The 17,167-nt window shown below is 50.2% G+C and overlaps 1 protein-coding gene across 2 annotated transcripts in view; it reads right to left on the bottom strand.

Annotated features, from left to right (window-relative positions):
- The window catches only part of CFDP1 (craniofacial development protein 1), a 91,672-nt gene that overhangs the window by 61,705 nt on the left and 12,800 nt on the right, over nucleotides 1–17,167 (bottom strand). For both annotated transcript variants that reach the window (XM_014957388.1, XM_014957387.1), the window contains exon 5: nucleotides 9,877–9,981. In XM_014957388.1, the coding sequence (XP_014812874.1) occupies nucleotides 9,877–9,981 (105 nt within the window). The remainder of the gene's footprint in view (nucleotides 1–9,876; nucleotides 9,982–17,167) is intronic.

Genomic DNA, 17,167 nt, shown 5'->3' with positions numbered 1-17,167 from the left:
CTTAAGGGTCCTTGCTAAATGCAATGGCCATGAAAGCATAAAGCGAGGGAGGAGAAAGCTATCTCATACAGTCTTCAGAGTCAGCACACGACCTGTTTTATACTGATCTGTTTGCAGAGGCCCTGTAATTCTCTAGAAGTGGTTTTGTTTCCAAAACAAATGCTACACACTCTTCTTTGACTTGGAAAAGGAGAAACACACACACACACACACACACACACCACACACCCCCTCCAATGCAAACAGCCAAACAGTGCTGGCCAGGCTTGGGAGTGAACGCGTGTGAGCGGGAAGGGAAACGCAGAGCCCTTCCAGCTTTCCACAGGGTTATTGCAAACAGCAGGGAGGGAGAAGGGATTTTACACATCAGGAAAAAACACCGTGGTGGTGCTTGTCCTTAAAGTGAACACGGCACAACAAAAGGCCCTGGGCTGCATTGCCTGTTTTAGCACTTTTCTAACAGAAAACGGGCGTTATTGGGGGAGGAGGAGACCCCAGCAGCGGGGTGCATGGTGGGAACTGCTCCTGGAGGTCAGTGTGCTGGGTGCTGCACAAACCACCTCCATATTTTTCTGGCCTTCACTGTGTATCAATCCAGAGCCTATGGCAAAGCCAAGGACGTCCCCGCACAGCAGCCTCCAGGGAGTTGGAGACAGCGATGTACCAGCTGCTGCCTCGGCCGCCCCGCCAGGGGAAAGGGGCAGGTTGCTGCTGAAGAGGGCAGGCGTGCTGCACACCAGCCGTCGTGCTGCACACCAGCCGTCGTGCTGCACACCAGCCAGCGTGCTGCACACACCAGCCAGCGTGCAAGGAAACAGCACGGCCACGCTGGAAAACGACTCTTTCAAGCTCCCTCCCAAGAAAGTTTAATAATCTCATCTTTCACACGCTTACGCCTCTGCTGGTTTTGGTTTTTTTTTTCCTTCTTTTGCAGAGCTTCCCAGGGTGAGCCGTACTGGCAGGGAGGCAGCTCCAGATTGGGGAGGGTTAGTGGGGAAGGGGGGCAGGGGGAGACGAAGCCTTGGGCTGAATTCCCACCGGCTTTGCATTATGAAAGCCATGAGCTGCAATCAGGCAGCCTTTGAGGGGTCGCTTTAACCCCCTCCTCCCTGGCGAGCGAGCATCTCAGCCAACCTCCTCACAGCACGCACACACACCGGCCAGCACCTCCAAACCAGCCCCTTGCTTTCTTTTGGTATTTTCCAAAAGTTGCAAGTTTCTTCCGTGCTTGCAACCGTGGGTGCTGCAACCCAGCCTGCAGCTTAAAGAAAAAAAAAAATAATAAAAAAAAATAGTGCTACAATCCAACCCTGCACATGCCCAGGACTTGTTACTTCAAGAAATGCCATCATTGTTCTCCAGCCAGGCAGCCGGGCGATGAACAGGCGTCTGTATTGTCCACTGCCTGCCTGGAGGCTGAGAGCAACAGCCCTGAGTTCCTGAAAGGATATGAAATCCTACGGAGCAAGGTCGCATCAGGCTCACACACCCACGACTATTTGCTGATAATCGATAGTAGGTGCGATGAAAACGCAGAAGAGAGGGCAGAAAACACATCTTCCCCTGAGATTCACAGAAAGAAAAAAAAAAAAAAAAAAGGGCCGTCTCCAACAGAAACTTCCAATAAATCACTTCCCTCCACTCCCTGCCTCAGCGGGTGCGAGAGCATCTCACACACGTCCTCGCACGCCCGGAGGGACGTCTGTGGGGCTGCTGCCAACACGACACCCGTTATCAGCCTCCGCAGAGGGTCCCTGGGCTCAGCCACCACCCCCAGGACCCTCCTCACTCCGCAGAGCGCAATGGCAAGGGCTGCAGGGCAAAGCCGACTGGGCTGCGACCCAACGCTTCGGGGAAGGCTTTGGAACTCCTTGGATAGAGAAATAAAAGTACTCCACGGCTTGGCAGACCGGATTAGAGCGCCCTGGAGAGCTTGAGACAGTCTGGAGCTTGTTTAAGGTGCCCTTTTCAGCTCAGCCCCCGTGCACCACTTCACTCGAAGCTCAGAGTTTCAGGCAGGAATAAGTAAGAGGAAAACAAGAAGTGGGGGGCTCTGAAGTGAACCCCAGCCGTGCTAACCATCCTCATGGCCAGAAACTGGCAGAGGGAAATGCCCAGGGCCGGGGCAGACACTTGCTCAGCCTCTCTCGGGCTTTTTCTGGAAAGGAACAAAAGAACAGTTGCAGAGACTGCTGCCATCCAAAGAGGCTGGAGCTCTGGGGAGAGACCACGCGCCCTTGGAGAGCTCAGAGTCACACCAACATCTCCTTTAAGGCAGGAAAGGAGAAAGCCAGTGTTTCAGTTGGTAACTAACCCTAATTGCTTGACTTCACATCTTGATATCAAGCCAGCCAGCCTGGGCATGCCGGTTTTCGGAGCCTAGCACCGCACGAGGCTGACAACCTAGCGTGCAGATCAAAGTTTTGGCTAACAAATGTGCTGGAAATATCAGCCTGCTGATTTTTTTTTCCATGAATGAGGCCACCAGTATGTGATTTTCCATGAATGAAGCCACTAGTATGAAAAGCCTGGGGCAAGAAGGCTGCCTGAAAGCAGGCAGCATCGCCACTCCAGCCTTACTTAGGCTGGTTCATATTTTATGAAGAATGATTCAGCTGAATCTTGTTCCTTGACGTGAGAAAAAGGGAGGAACGCGAGTGTGGGAAAGCAAGACCATGTAACACAAGCATCTAGTACGGGGGAGACACCCCAGGGACACGCTGCAGCTCAGTGAATATGCAAGGAGGCACTATAAAAGCTAAAGGAAGAGAGGAGCGGAACCAATCTTCTGGGTAGACACACCCCCAAAACCCATGGCATAGCTGGGAAGAGGAGCTTTTAGCATCCACCTCCCATCCCAGGCTTCAACCGTAAAATGAAAAAGGCTGCCCCTCTCACTCCAACCTGGGAAGATCCAGGGGCTTCCCTTCGCAACCTTGCAAGGGGTCTGGAATAAAAATACAGCTGGCTTCGCTCCCCATTAGCAGTTAATTTCCTCAATCATTTTCACAGAGGGAGAAAGAGGAACGCTCATGATCTAAGAGATGAAAGCAAATGAAAATAAGCCTCATAAAACCTGCGCTGCCCTAAGGGAAAACTGCCCCACAACCTTCATCGGGGAATTATCAAAGGCCCCAGACTGGTGGGGGGTTGTTTGTATTTTATAAGACAGATGCTTTAGAGAGTATAAGTCCTCGAATAGCTGAGATTCCATTCTGCTGAACCTCCAACGAGACTAGAAAAAGAAACAGCTGATCCCAGTTAGTCCGGCCTGGGGATGCAGCCTGGCCACATGGAGCCGGAGGGCTGCAGCAAGGCACGGAGCCACCCGAGCGCTCATCAACTCCTTCCCAAAAAGATGCCGTTGCCCCCAAGCAAAAGCAACCACCCACTCGCTAGCGTGGCCGCGAAAGAGAGAGGAATGAACCTAAAAAAAATATATAAAAAAATCTCATTCATTCCTATTGCAAAATAGAGGCTGGGGTAGAAGGAGTTGACTCATTTAGCCTGAGAACAAGAGAGGATTGCTCCTGAGAGACCAGTTTAAAAGAAGGATGTTGAGCGCACGTTTCGCTTTGAGTCTGGGAGAGTGGGGACAAAACTTCCCACACTCAGAGCTCTCTTTCTTATCGGAAAAAGGGCTCAATATAAGCTCAAGAGCAAGAAGTGTTCGGAGAAGGGACAAAGGCCTGAAATGGCAGAGCCCTCCCCCCCACGGTTAAGCCTCAGAGGAGAGCGCAGCCCTGGATGAGCCTGTCTGCAGGTAGCGGTCAGGTCCCCAGCACAAGATCCCACAGGTGGGGTAATTAATTTCAGTCCACCTAACAAATAAATCCAAGATACTCCAAAAAAAAAAAAAAAAAAAAAATCACCCGGCCTCGTTACCGCGTTGATTCAAGGAGTGGCTAAGCATAAACCAGCAAACAGACACTTACAATGAATAATTAAAACAAAAATAAAACCAACAAAGGATCTAAGACCTGAAGAGAAATTACTCACTTGGAACTGCTACCACCACCTTGAGTCTTTCGCAATCAAGGGGTATGACTAGGAAATCAGCAAAACTAGCTCTAGGGCACGTGAATGTTGCCCCTGGCTGGTTCATCTTGTGCACAGAAAAATAATGTCATGTACTACTCACAGCCAGACACTTGGCGATGGTGCAAGGGGCTGGATCTCTCCGTCTGGGAGAAGAGCACTCTCTGGAGCACAGCAAGGGAAGCGCAGGAGAAAGCTGAGCAGCCCTGAAATCACTAGCAAGAACCGAGCTATTCAATTGCTTAAGTGACTCCTGAAAAAGACGGCCCACCTCCAGTTCCCTCAAAGGTCTTGATTACTTGATTTGCATCCTCATTCAGCCCATACAAGCAAAATGTGCAAGAGTTTTAGCTAAATAACCGCTTGCTGAGCTAAAACTGGACTGTAAATTCCTGCTTTCTGAAGGAAAAAAGCCTGTGGGATTGCTGTGAAGTGAAATTGCTCCCTGGAAGCACGCGAGTGCCACAGCGCTTGCTCTAGATCATCTAAAGCTTAAAGAAGCTGAGAGCCTGTGCTTGTCTCACCAGTGTCCACTTCAGATCTCAAGTAACCAGTTTTGGTCATGACAGCAAAAGCTCCAGCCAACTGCTGCAGAAAGAGCATCTTTTGGAAGAAAAAGCTTTGGACGCAAAACAGCTCCTAGGCTTGAGGGGAAGGTCAGCTTAGAAATCACAGCAACAGTCCCAGGAGGCTGCAAAGAGGCTCAAGGTTCTCCCACTATCCATATCCTCCCACCAAGACTGCTGTCATTCCTCCTCCTGACACTCGGAGAGACGCCATGGACAGATGTCTTCTAAACCCAAAGCCCTGAAGCTTTTGACACCACGTCAGTCCACATGAACTGCTCTGCTGTAGACTAGGGGAGGAAAACGTCCATGATGAACAGGCTGGAGTTTATCTTCATTTCTGTCTTTAGGGCACAGACACTTCTCTGGGTCAGAGCTTTCTTGCGGTGCCTTATCCTGCTGGGTCTTGCACCGAGGACCAAACCCTCATGGGCCAAACTCAGCCCCAAGGTTGGCAAGCCCCACACCTCCCGAGCTCCACGGGAGCAGTGCCTGCTTGCTTCAAAGGCAGATTTTTACCCTGTGTTTATACCAGCCTACCAGGCATGAAAAGGCCCGGGAGGTCACACATCCACCGCTGTAATTTCAGGCAGGATCAAACAGAAAAGCAACAGCTGGGCTGAGTGAGCAAGTCCAGGTTTAATTACAAACGGTTTCGGTAATAAGCAAAGGCAAGAACAAAGCTAGTGAAAAACCTCCCTTTTTTCTTCCTGGCTCCTGTTCAGGCTGTGTAGAAGCAGCTGCCGAGAGGAGAACCTCAAAGAAGATCCACCAACTACTATTTTTTTTTTATTTTTTAGAAGCAGCTGCCGAGAGGAGAACCTCAAATAAGATCCACCAACTACTATTTTATTTTTTTTCCATTTTCAGGACTGCTACAGAAGCACTTTGACAAGTGGCAAGGACCGACGGGCAGATCGCAGCCGCTTACGCCGAAGAGCGTGGGTCTGTGCAGGTATTTCCCAGCCTGTACCTCAACACCCAGAGTCACAGAACCACATGGGGTTGGAAGGGACCTCTGGAGATCATCTAGTCCAACCCCCTGCCAAAGCAGGGCCACCCAGAGCAGGTCCCACAGGAACGTGTCCAGGCAGGGTGTGAAGACTCCACCACCTCCCTGGGCAGCCTCTGCCAGGGCTCTGCCACCCTCACAGCAAAGAGGTTCCTCCTCAGGTTTAGGTGGAACTTCTTACATTCAAGTTTGGGCCCATCAAATCTTGTCCTGTCCCACCACTGAAAAAAGACCGGCCCCATCCTCCTGACACCCTCCCTTTAAGTATTTATGAGCATTGATCAGATCCCCCCTCAGCTTGCTCTTCTTCACACTAAAAAGACCCAAGTCCCTCAGCCTCTCCTCGGAAGGGAGATGCTCCAGGCCCCTCATCATCTTTGTAGCCTCTGCTGTCCCCTCTCCAGCAGTTCCCTGTCCTTCTGGAACTGGGGAGCCCAGAACTGGTCCCAGTGCTCCAGATGGGGCCTCCCCAGGGCAGAGCAGAGGGGCAGGATGACCTCCCTCCACCTGCTGCTCACACTCTTCCTGATGCCCCCCAGGATGCCATTGGCCTTCTTGGCCACAAGGGCCCATTGCTGGCTCATAGACACCCTGTTGTCCACCAGGACTCCCAGGTCTTTCTCCTCAGAGCTGCTCTCCAGCAGGTCACCCCCAACCTGTCCTGGTGCAGGGGGTTATTTCTCCCCAGATGCAGCACCCTACACTTGCCTTTATTGAAGTTAATCCCCCACTGTGAACGTTATTGAAGTTCACCCCCCGCCGTGTCTCAAGCCACACGTGCACCAGGACACGCAGTCATTCTGCAGTAAGCTACACCGAGGATTTCATTTGCTTTAACATCTTCTGAATATGAAATGATGTTGCAAAATAGGATTACTAGCACAGAGAACGACAGACCCAGCTTGTGGGTCCCACCTGGCCTGGGGAGAGGGCAGAAAGCAGCTCTCAGAGCTCCAGGGATCCCCACCGAACTGCCTGACCCCTCCATCAGGTCACATACTTACAGCCCCGAGCTGCTCTTGCTGCCCCCAAAAGGCCTAGGAGCGGTGGCAAGGATGGAAAACGGGGCCCTAAAACACACAGAAAGGTGAAAAGGCGTAGGGACGTGGGCGGAGGGCTTTTTTTGAATACTGGGGGGGCCTTCCATATGTTTTTTGTGACAGCAAAGTAGAAGGGCTCAGTGGAAGCCCTCATTGCATCCGAGACCCGACAGCATCAATGAGAGGCTAACACAACCTAAGAGTGCTACAGAAACACTGCTGGATGAGAGAACCGACCCCAAACCCCTCCAAAAAACCAACACCCCAGCGCTGACAGCCCGCTGCCTGGCCCAGTGTCACGGGGGGACACGGTGGGAATAATGGGAAGGCTGGGAAACCATCCCATCCCTGGGAACCGAGGGCTTCTGACCTCTCTAGCAAACCCTGCTGAGAGAACTGGGTGGGTTGTTTTGTACTCCTGGCTTTAATTACAGCCAAGTGTTTAAGTTATTCTCCTCCAACCACCCCCGTGTCCCTCACAAGCACAAATCTAGCTTTTTATAGCACATCCGGTAGGGATGTTAAACACATTCAGGAAATGCACTTTCAGCCCCAAAACATCCCTTCCCCTGGACCAGTTCGGCTGCAAGGGTTCCTAACGTGGAGATGTGGAACCGGATGTTTGGTTTTGTGACGGCTGCTTTCCTGGATTACTTCTGTCTGTTTAGAGAAGGGAAATTAAATAAATGCAGGGCAGGCTGGCTGCATCCAGAAATAATGCAAGCTGCTTGCAAGGTGAAGAAAGAAAAGCCAGATGGAGAGGCCACTCTTAGCTGCTCGAATTCCCTACACACAGGGCAAGGCTTTTTTTTCAAATTATTTTAAAATATTTTTTTAAATAGCTGACAAAGCTCCTGGGTGCTGACAATAGCTCATAGCACAGTGGGTGTCCACAGGCACATCTAGGATCCCAAACAAACTGCATGGGTTTTTGTGCCCTCCAGTGATACCAACCCGAACTGGAGCCCTACTCTTACATACAAGAGAGAAATGCACCCTCTCCCTCAAAACTTCTATTTTAAGTAGCCAAAGGGCACCAGCAAAGAACCACCAGGCTTCGTCAGTCCCCAGGTGCTGCCTTGGCGTGTCACCGAGGCTTGTGGCTCTTTGCTCCAGGGGAGCAGGGCTTGGACAATAGCTTGGCTCCAAGTCTAAAACCTGACCTTCGTAATATTTTTAACATAAAGGACTCACCTCTGGCTTTAAGAAACACTGAAAGCCAATTTTCTCACCTGAAAACACCCTTGCTGACTTCCCAGGAAGCACCCTCCTAAGCCCAAAGGCAACCTCAGGGATGAGTATCGGACGCTATCCCAAGGCAGAAGACTCCCTGGAGCAATCCCAGAGCAGGGGGCACACACACACTGGCCAGGCTGCCCCAGACAGTCTCCTGCTAAACTTGATTAAACTTGATTAAAATACCCAGCCGTAGCATCACTGCACAAACCCGGGATATTCTCCAGCAGGCTGCGAAATGGATGGCATCGGGGGCTGCACCGCATCAGGGGCTGCTGCTCTGAAGGAAGGCAAGACATACAAGCCTGGGGTATTTTTCCCCTCCTTTTTCCACTGCCAGGGCACCTCATGCTCTGGATAAGCAACTGTCAGTAGGACATCACACATCAGCAAGCTGAACGATGACCTAATTAAGCTGCTTCCAAAATAATCGCTCTGGGGGAAAGTTAAAGGAGTCCTTGAACTCATTATTTCTTATATTGATTTTTATTCCATTTTTTCCACATTTGATGTGGATTCTTCACTTCAAGTATCTGCAGTGTTAACTCAAACTGGGCTCTGGCTCTTTCTCCTGAGGGAGCATAGCTCGTGCACTTTGGCAATGACCAGGCTCACTGGCCATCCACCTCCTCCCCTGGGCCAGCAGGTAGAGGAGGAACCATGGATCCCAGCAGAGCAGGAAGACAAGCAGCCTGTGGGGCTTTCCCAGTGAGCCACCAAACCTGCACGCACTCAGAGCAGCAAGGTGTTTGCTGGGGGAACTGGAAGGCAGGTTTGAAGACGTGAGACCACAATGAGGAGCTGCCCTAACTTCAGCTGCCACCTGAACCACCTCCGTGGCCACCCAGGTTGAAGATAAAATGCCGGTCCAACTCAAGGCAAGTTTTTCCAGCACAAACCCCCATAGACAACACTTGGGTTACAATGAATGAGCTCTGCAGGGACGAACCCTCGTGTGGAGTGAACTACAGGAACAAGACCACGCTCATCTATACATTCATTCATCCCAGGGAAGGGCAGCTGTCAAGAGTGTCACACACACACACTGTGCTTTCACTACCCCGATGGAACCACGAGCCACGCAACGCTTCGCTGGAAAAATGAGTGACAATTCAGCTGCAGCAACTGAATACCAGCCTATCTCGGGGAAGGGCAGCCTTCACTCACCCTGGAGAGTCACTCTTCAAGCAGATGGGAAGGACAATGTATTTATTTTGATGGGTCTTGTTTCACTGTGACCAAATCGTACCCAGTTTATGTCTTTCAAATATAAATGCAAATGACTGCGTTAAATGAAAATCATTGTTGGAGCACAGAAGCATCTCCTCTGTCCCCGAGGAGCGGGTGACCTCCCGAGCTCCTGAGGAACCACCGAGTGGTACATCAGATGCACAGGGGACCCGACCTCTTTGTATCTTTGACAAGCATTATGATCATCTCAGAATTAGGTCTTACAGCTTGAAGGGAAAGTGACAAATCCACATCGAAATGATTACAGCTTGAAGGGAAAGTGACAAATCCACTTCGAAATGATATTAGAGAAAAACAAAGAGGCAAAAGCATCTCTCATTCAAACGCTTCCCCAAAGTTTATAAGAAGCCACAGCCCAGCCTGTCGTGGCTTTTTTTGGTCCAGAGAAGCACCTTTCAAAGGGACCACGGGCAACCTCAGGCATGTTCCTTGGCTACCTGCAGTTTCAGCAGGCTGCTCGAGACATTCCAAACACGGTTTCCTCACTAGGAGGAATGATTTATGAGGATTGAGAAATTCGAGCCTGAACACACGAAGCGAGTGACTGGGACTCATGGGTTGCTTCTCCCGCTTCCGTCCCTCCCAAATTATCACACCTTCCAGGCCTTGCCTTGCTCCCACTGAAATCCTGCAGAAAATACTCATTAGCTTAAAAACCACAGAGCCTATGAAGACCTGAGTGCTGTCTTTCTCACAAAGGGCCTATACCTGGGCAGAGAAAGCACACACTCACCCAGAGACGGTCGGAAAAGCAGCCGGAGCAGCTGACTGCCGTTTCTCTTGCTGCTTCAGAAAAGATTTAGCTTCTTTTGAGGTTGAGTCCACTTCTTTAGTTACTCTGTTGGAGGAAAAAAGATAAACCAGAGAGAGGGTAAGGAAGAGCCATACTCACACAACAGCAAAACCAAAGATCCAGCAAGGAAACAGAGGAAAAGAGGAGTCCCCACACCACCTGGCACAGAGATCACCTCCATCAGCTGCAAGCTCAAGAACGTGCATCTTGTTAGGCTTTCATTGCAGTGACAACCCCTTTATACTCATGGCAGAATAAAGGAAAAGAGTAGCTAATTAGAGCTGGGGGAGGAGGGTTTTGTGGTTTTTTTTTTTCCCTTCAAATGAACAGGAATGCTTATTCATTCAAACAGGCCTGTCTCACTAGCAGCTACTGAATGCTCTGCTCAGGTCACTGGGGGCAATTCCAGGCTCTTAATTGGGCTCTTGATTTCCTCATTTGTTGGTCAGTGAGGCAGCTCTTCTGCCACCCACATCTCACAGCCCACGGCACAGGGGCTTGGCAACATCTGCAACCCAAACCAGAGCCCAAAAACTGGCTCCGGGGATGGGGAACGGGAGAGAAAGCTCTGACAAGGCAGAACGCAGAAATTTGCTCTCATTTTCGTGTTCATTTTTGTTCGAGGCCCTGAGGGCGCAAAATATTGAACTTCAAAAAAAATTATAAGTCAATATGGCACCTACAGCAGGGAACGAATTACAAACATGAGAAAGAATCTCTAGAAAACCACTCAATAATTAATTGTTAGAAAAGCCCAGCTACTTTAGCCCCCTCATTTACAATGACCTGCCTCCAGCAACGTGCTTTTCACCCCCTAGGTAGCTCTTAACGAGGCTGTCCCCGTTTGCCAAGCTAATGATTTTGCTCCCTTGGAGCACAAGCCGGTGAGCATCTCTGGGGCCCAGCATCTGCTGCCAGTGAGGGAGGGCAGGCTCCTGGTCCGGAGCATGTGCCGATGAGAGGTTGAAAGTCTCCTCTCTCTCAGTTACAACTCAGGCTAATCGCTGTTTTGACTCCCACCCACCAACCTCCATGTAGAAACCGGCTGATGGACACGGAGAAACCCCAGGAGCTGCAAACCCAGCTGGGTTGGCAGCGAGGGAAGCGCTGTAGAGTTATTTGTTGAGCCTGGAGGCACCGATGCCCTGAAATCCCCCCTTGAACCCAACTAGTGCACACACATCCCCCGTCTTGAGAGTGAATCAGCGTCTGAAGAAGCAGTAAGGGAAGGGAAACTGTTCTTCCTCTGTCACCCTGGACTGCAAACGCTGTGGAAAAGGCATGTTCAGAAATAAGAATAAATTCTTGTGCCGTACGCCTCCTGCTCAGCTTTGTTCTGCCAGTGTAGAAGGAGATTAACCCCGTTTCCCCCCCCTGCATTGTCACATGCCTTTCAAACTGGCGGCAGTCATGTGGATAGAGACAAATCCCACGTTATGAATATTTAGAAGTGTTTGCTGATCAGATTGGCAAGGGGTGGGGTGGGAAAAGCAGTTCAGGAATGAACAAAAGCCTCGCTCCAGCATTGTTGTGATGTAGGACACCCCAAACATGCCACCCATTCACAGCCCTCGGCAAGGACGGTCACATCAGGCAGCAGTGATACCCCAAAGGTTACTCTACCTCCACAAATTTCCTTCAGCAGAATGAACTCAGTGTTTTCATGCAGCAATTAGGCAGAACTCCCTGCAGAGCCCCCCCAGCCAGCAGTACTGGGTTCAGATCAGTGCAATCACACAGCCTAGTTATTTTTAAGTGTGGCACCCAAAAAGCTGGCTCCATCCCCTGCCCAGCTGGGGAGCAGCACTGTTTATCATGCGCTCCACAGCGCTGGCCCCCAGCACGGTCCCCCCTCCTCTTTGTCACCCCCCTGTGCTCTCCTGCCATCAGGGTCCATCCCCAGCGTGCAGGAAGGGCAGGAGTCGCCGTGAGGAATATCAGTCTGACCCCAAGCATGCAGGAATTCCAGAGGCATGGAGTAGTAACCACATGGCCTGGAAAAAGAACTCCTCTAGGCTGGGCTCCATGCAGCCACGGGACCCGCTCCTGGGTGAGATCCCAGCACGTTTCTGGGACTTGAAGAATACAGGAGCAAGAGGAAGCAGGGAAAGGAAGCTGAGATCACAGAAAACAAGTCTTAAAATCATAGAATCATTCAGGTTGGAAAAGACCCTTGGGATCATCGAGTCCAACCATCAACCCCACTCCACAAAGTTCTCCCCTACACCGTATCCCCCAACACTACATCTAAATGACTCTGAAACACATCCAGGGATCAACCCCCTCCCTGGGTAGCCTCTTCCAGGGTCTGACCACTCTTTCTATGAAGAATTGTTTCCTAATGGCCAGTCTAAACCTACCCTGTGGTAGCTTGAAGCCATTCCCTTTTGTTCTATCACTAATTACCTGTGAGAAGAGATCAGCACCAACGTTTCTATGTCCTCTCAAGTAGCTGTAAAGAGTGATGAGGTCTCCCCTCAGCCTCCTCTTCCTCAAACTAAACAGTCCCAGCTCCTTCGGTTGCTCTTCGTATGATTTATTCTCCAGACCCTTCACCAGCTTCGTTGCCCTCCTCTGCACCCGCTCCAGCACCTCCAGATCTCTCTTGGACTGAGGTGCCCAAAGTTGGACACAACGCTCAAGGTGTGGCCTCCCCAGTGCCGAGTACAGGGGGGACAATCACCTCCCTAGTCTTGTTGCACTAAGAGCTGACAGCCCCAGCTCAGCTCCACAAGCTAACAGGAATCTAGCAATTAAATAGGATTTGGATACACACGACAGGGAGCAGATCTTCAAAGCCTGAGCCAGGCTAGGATCTAAACATCGGGCCTCTTGGTCTTAACCTCAGGAGTAGCTTCAGTCTTCTCCAAGCCAGAGACAAAACCACAGAATCACATGGGGCTGGAAGGGACCTCTGGAGATGACCCAGTCCAACCCCCTGCCAAAGCAGGGCCACCCAGAGCAGGTCCCACAGGAACATGTCCAGGTGGGTTTGAATGTCTCCAGAAAAGGAGACTCCACCACCTCCCTGGGCAGCTTCTGCCAGGGCTCTGCCACCCTCACAGCAAAGAAGTTCCTCCTCATGTTTAGGTGGAACTTCTTACATTCAAGTTTTGTGCCCATTTCCTCTTATCCTGTCCCTGGGCACCACTGAAAAAAGACTGGCCCCATCCTCTTGACACCCTCTCTTGAAGTATTTATAAGCATTGATCAGATCCCCCCTCAGCCTTCTCTTCTCCAGACTAAAAAGACCCAAGTCCCTCAGCCTCTCCTCAGAAGGGAGATACTCCAGGCCAGGATGATGTTCGTCCCACCAGTTGAGGTAAAGGAAGGCATGGAGCCAAGAAGCACCTGAAAAAGGGCTCCAGGGACTTGCCAAGCTGCAGTCCACCAGAGCGAGCACGCTGTTGGTTGGAGCACCTCTACAAGACACAGAGCTCTTGGAAGAGGGAGATGGGTGATGCTAGAAAAGGCGAGAAAGGAGAAACCTCTACCTGCTGACAACGTGACATGCAGGGGGAGTCTGGCACGGCCCTTCGATGACAGACATCGCTGCAAAGAAATCACTTTACCATCCAGGGGCACGAGAGGGGTTGCTACTGAGGGTTGCTACTCAGACTTTGATACTTGCTTCCCCTGTGGCTGGGCACAGAATAGAGAACACTTTGCTCAACTTTTTTTTGTCCCCTCTGGCCTGCCAGCAGCTGCTGTAACATGTATTTTTTCAAGTTGTCCGCTGTAGAAACTCAGTTGCCAAGCTGCAGGCAACCTGTTCCACCAGGCCTGCCCAGCTGGGAACAGAGGAACGCATCAGAAACGTAATTAAGAGTGACCTTTCAAGGCGATTCCATCACAAGACCCACTGATTGCCTCACGGACTGAAACAAAAGCAGCTCTGAGGCTGGCTGCTGCTGGGCTGATGCCAGCAGCGACTCCTGCACCACTCCGACAAGAACGACAAAAGAAAGAATATTAAAGGGCTTTACAAGGTATTAATTCAGGTTATGCACATTTCAACCTTTCCCAGATCCCAGGCCAGGAAGGAAAAAAAATAATTAAAAAAATCCTCTGGTCTGCATTATTATGGGAGACAATAACTCTCCATGTAGAAACCAAAACACTTCTTGTTCTCCATGGGGAGAAATGGGAGCCATTAATCCAGCTGGAAGAAATCACAGTCATTACTAAGGAAAATTACAAGACCTTTCACTTTTAAATACTTGATAAATAACTATTTGCCTGACTGTTTACTGGGATGCTATTCACACATTGTAATCCAGGAATAAACATGAAAATAAGTATATTGTCAGTAGTAAAACAAGTAGCTAGTGTCTCGCCCACTTGCAGACCCTGTAATTCTCACACAAAACCACTCGTTCTCATCACTTTCCTGTAAAGATTTCATTATACTGCTATGCTATTAAATTGGATAATGAGGATTCCAAAACACAGAAGAGTTATTAATTTTTTGAGCCGTGCTGGAGCCTGGTAGCACAGACAATGCTACTGTATGTACTAGGTACAACTGTGAAATAGAAAGGTCTTCTATATTTAAAAGTTATTATAAGGAAAATACACTAGAAACTAGATCACTAAGTGCCTCTAATACTCACAGGTGTCCTTCTTAGGACCCCTCATCTCTGAACCAAGCTCAAAGCAGTACCCAAGCATCTACCCACCTACTGTTTTGTGTGCCCAGCTGCAAGTACATCACTTCCATCTCCCACTGAAGAACTTCTCACCCTTCCCTTTACGTTTACCCATTGAACCCACCTGCGTGGAAGAGGCCCCAGTTATCGATGCTGGGTACCAAACCACATGAAAACAACCCATGGGGTATCCCAAAAGTCGTTCCACAAAGCACTTACAGTACTGACCTGTAGCATCCTAATTGAAGAACAAGCATTTGATCTGCTCCCAGCAGTCCCCTTACCCGCATAAGCAGCTAAAAAGGAGAAATACAGGCTAAAATGAGCACCACGTTCACACAGCTCCAGCCAATCTGCGGGGCTTAAACCCAAAGTTTCATGCTTTGGTTCAGTGGCAGAGTAAGTCTGATACGGCAGTTTTTCTCCTGGGGTAGAGGAGGGGTTACTGGGTGGGAAGAGGAGGGTGTGGGGTTACTGGGTGGGAAGAGGAGGGTCCCAGTCCATCACATCATCCCACTCCTGCTCCCAGGGCACAGCACAACACCCACAGCCTGGGATTCACCCCAGCCTCTCGCCTCTAGCTCAGCTGAATCCAGACCTGTTCGCCAGAAACAGAACTAGTGTGAGGGAAGCCAAGGGTGCAGCGTGTCAGAAAAGTGCCCTGGGAGCCCTTACAGGAGCTCATCTGCAGAGCCACATCCTCGCAAGGAGGGCAAAAGGGTCTCAGAGTCAGTCTTTCCCAGCTCTCCCTATCCTAACAGCCACGCCAAGAAGGCTTGCAGGCTTCTGCCCATAGCCTGCTGTGTGTAATACCCATATTATGTATCCCAAATGCCAAAACCCCTCCAATTCACCCCCAGGTGGCTCAACACAACTCCACTCTCCTAACCAAAAGGCCCGAGAAAGCACATGTTGGTATTTGGGTATAAGGGGACCCAGAGCTGAGAAGACAGTTAAGGATCCCTCATCTCAGCAGCACAAAGGTACCATCGCCCCTGACCTCCACGCTGAGAGAGAGAGAGGAAGAGTGGAAGCTCTGGAAAAAGCCAGGTCTCTGCCTCTCGTACTCAGGACACACAGGCCTCACTTGGGAAACCTGCCCCAGTTTAGACCTGACACAATTATAGAACTTTCCACACGATCTTAATGTTGTTAGCTCTGGGGAATCACAGACCAAGAGGGAGGAAAATGAGGCTAATTATGCTTTTCCAATATTTCCCATCTGTGTCTAGCCTCATTAAGTAGTCCTCCAGCCTTCTGGGATGATCACTTGAGGAGCAAGCAGTACTCATCGACAGGGGGTTGTAAAAAAAACTAATCCCTTCTGAGCAAAGAGGAATAATTTATCTGAATGTTTTTTTGGTGGACTCTTATGCTTGAGCTGCCACGTTCTGGGTGCCTTCCCCAGAGAGATGCTCAAGTCTGCAAGATCCTGAAGCCACAGGAGCACACACATTCAGCAGCTTCCAGGAGAGGATTAAGCCCTCATACAACTGACCCTCTAGGCCACATCTGCCTGCACACACTGGGTATTTATTTATTTTATGCTGGATTACCTGGTGTAAAGCAAACGGAGCTAAAACTAACAAGCCCCCATCACTTTTCTAATTTCAAAAGCAAAACATGAGTTTTCTCCCTTTCAAAGAAAAACCAACATTCTCCAAACCAGGTGGGAGAAGCTGTTCCCTGGGAAACTGAGCCTATTCCCTGAAGCAACACAGACAAGACCAGGCTGGAGCGACTGATAATTCTGTGGGCTGCCTCTCTGCAGGGAAGCTGCTGGCTGAGTTTTAAAAAGAAACAAATCTGATCAGAGCTTTCCTGGAGCCAGGCAAGGGCCAAGCTGCCTGCCTGGTGCTGCTCCTGTCCAAGCTGTCTTGCCCAAGCTGCATCTCAAACCAATTCACCTGAAAACAAGCAGAGATGAGCGGTATTTTAACATCAATAATGCACAAAAAGTACTTTTTGACATCCGTGTCCTAACCTCATCAGCCTTGAAGGAAATGACTGATTTTTCCATCACCTCCTGTATGACAAAGACTCTTTGACAGATGTAAAGTAAACCTCTGGACAGTGGTGCCACCTGAGATGCTGATCAAGCTGTCAGGCCCCTGCTGACAGGGTTCTGCTTGCTGCTTCTGCAAGAGGCTCTCCAAACCCAAAGGGAAGTAGCACTCCAGTTACCAAGCTCCCACTGGGGCTTGCAATAGGTAGAGCACATCAAAACACTGCTCTCTGGAGTCGCTGACCCACAGCCAGGGCACAAGGCGGGGCTTGCAAGAGGTAGAGCACATCAAAACACTGGTCTCTGGAGTCGCTGACCCACAGCCAGGGCACAAGGCTCCACCTTCCTGGGAATTGCAGCTTCATCCAACCCAGCTTTAAGTTCTCTCCAAGCATCGGGTCTCTGCTTGCTTCTTTGGATAACTATTCCCTTGGCCAGCCCCAAATCCCAAAGTGCAGTTTGCATTTCGGTCTTTGAGGCACCCCACTGTTTTTATTTACTCTTCCTAAAAAGGATTAACTTCAAATTACGGAACGCACCTCCGAGTTGAGCAACCCAGGTGAGCAGATCGTGCCAG

This window comes from Calidris pugnax, unplaced genomic scaffold (genome assembly GCF_001431845.1).
Source record: "Calidris pugnax isolate Ruff unplaced genomic scaffold, ASM143184v1 scaffold292, whole genome shotgun sequence".
In the NCBI taxonomy this organism is placed as follows: Eukaryota; Metazoa; Chordata; class Aves; order Charadriiformes; family Scolopacidae; genus Calidris; species Calidris pugnax.
This window is presented reverse-complemented; position numbering and strand designations above follow the sequence as displayed.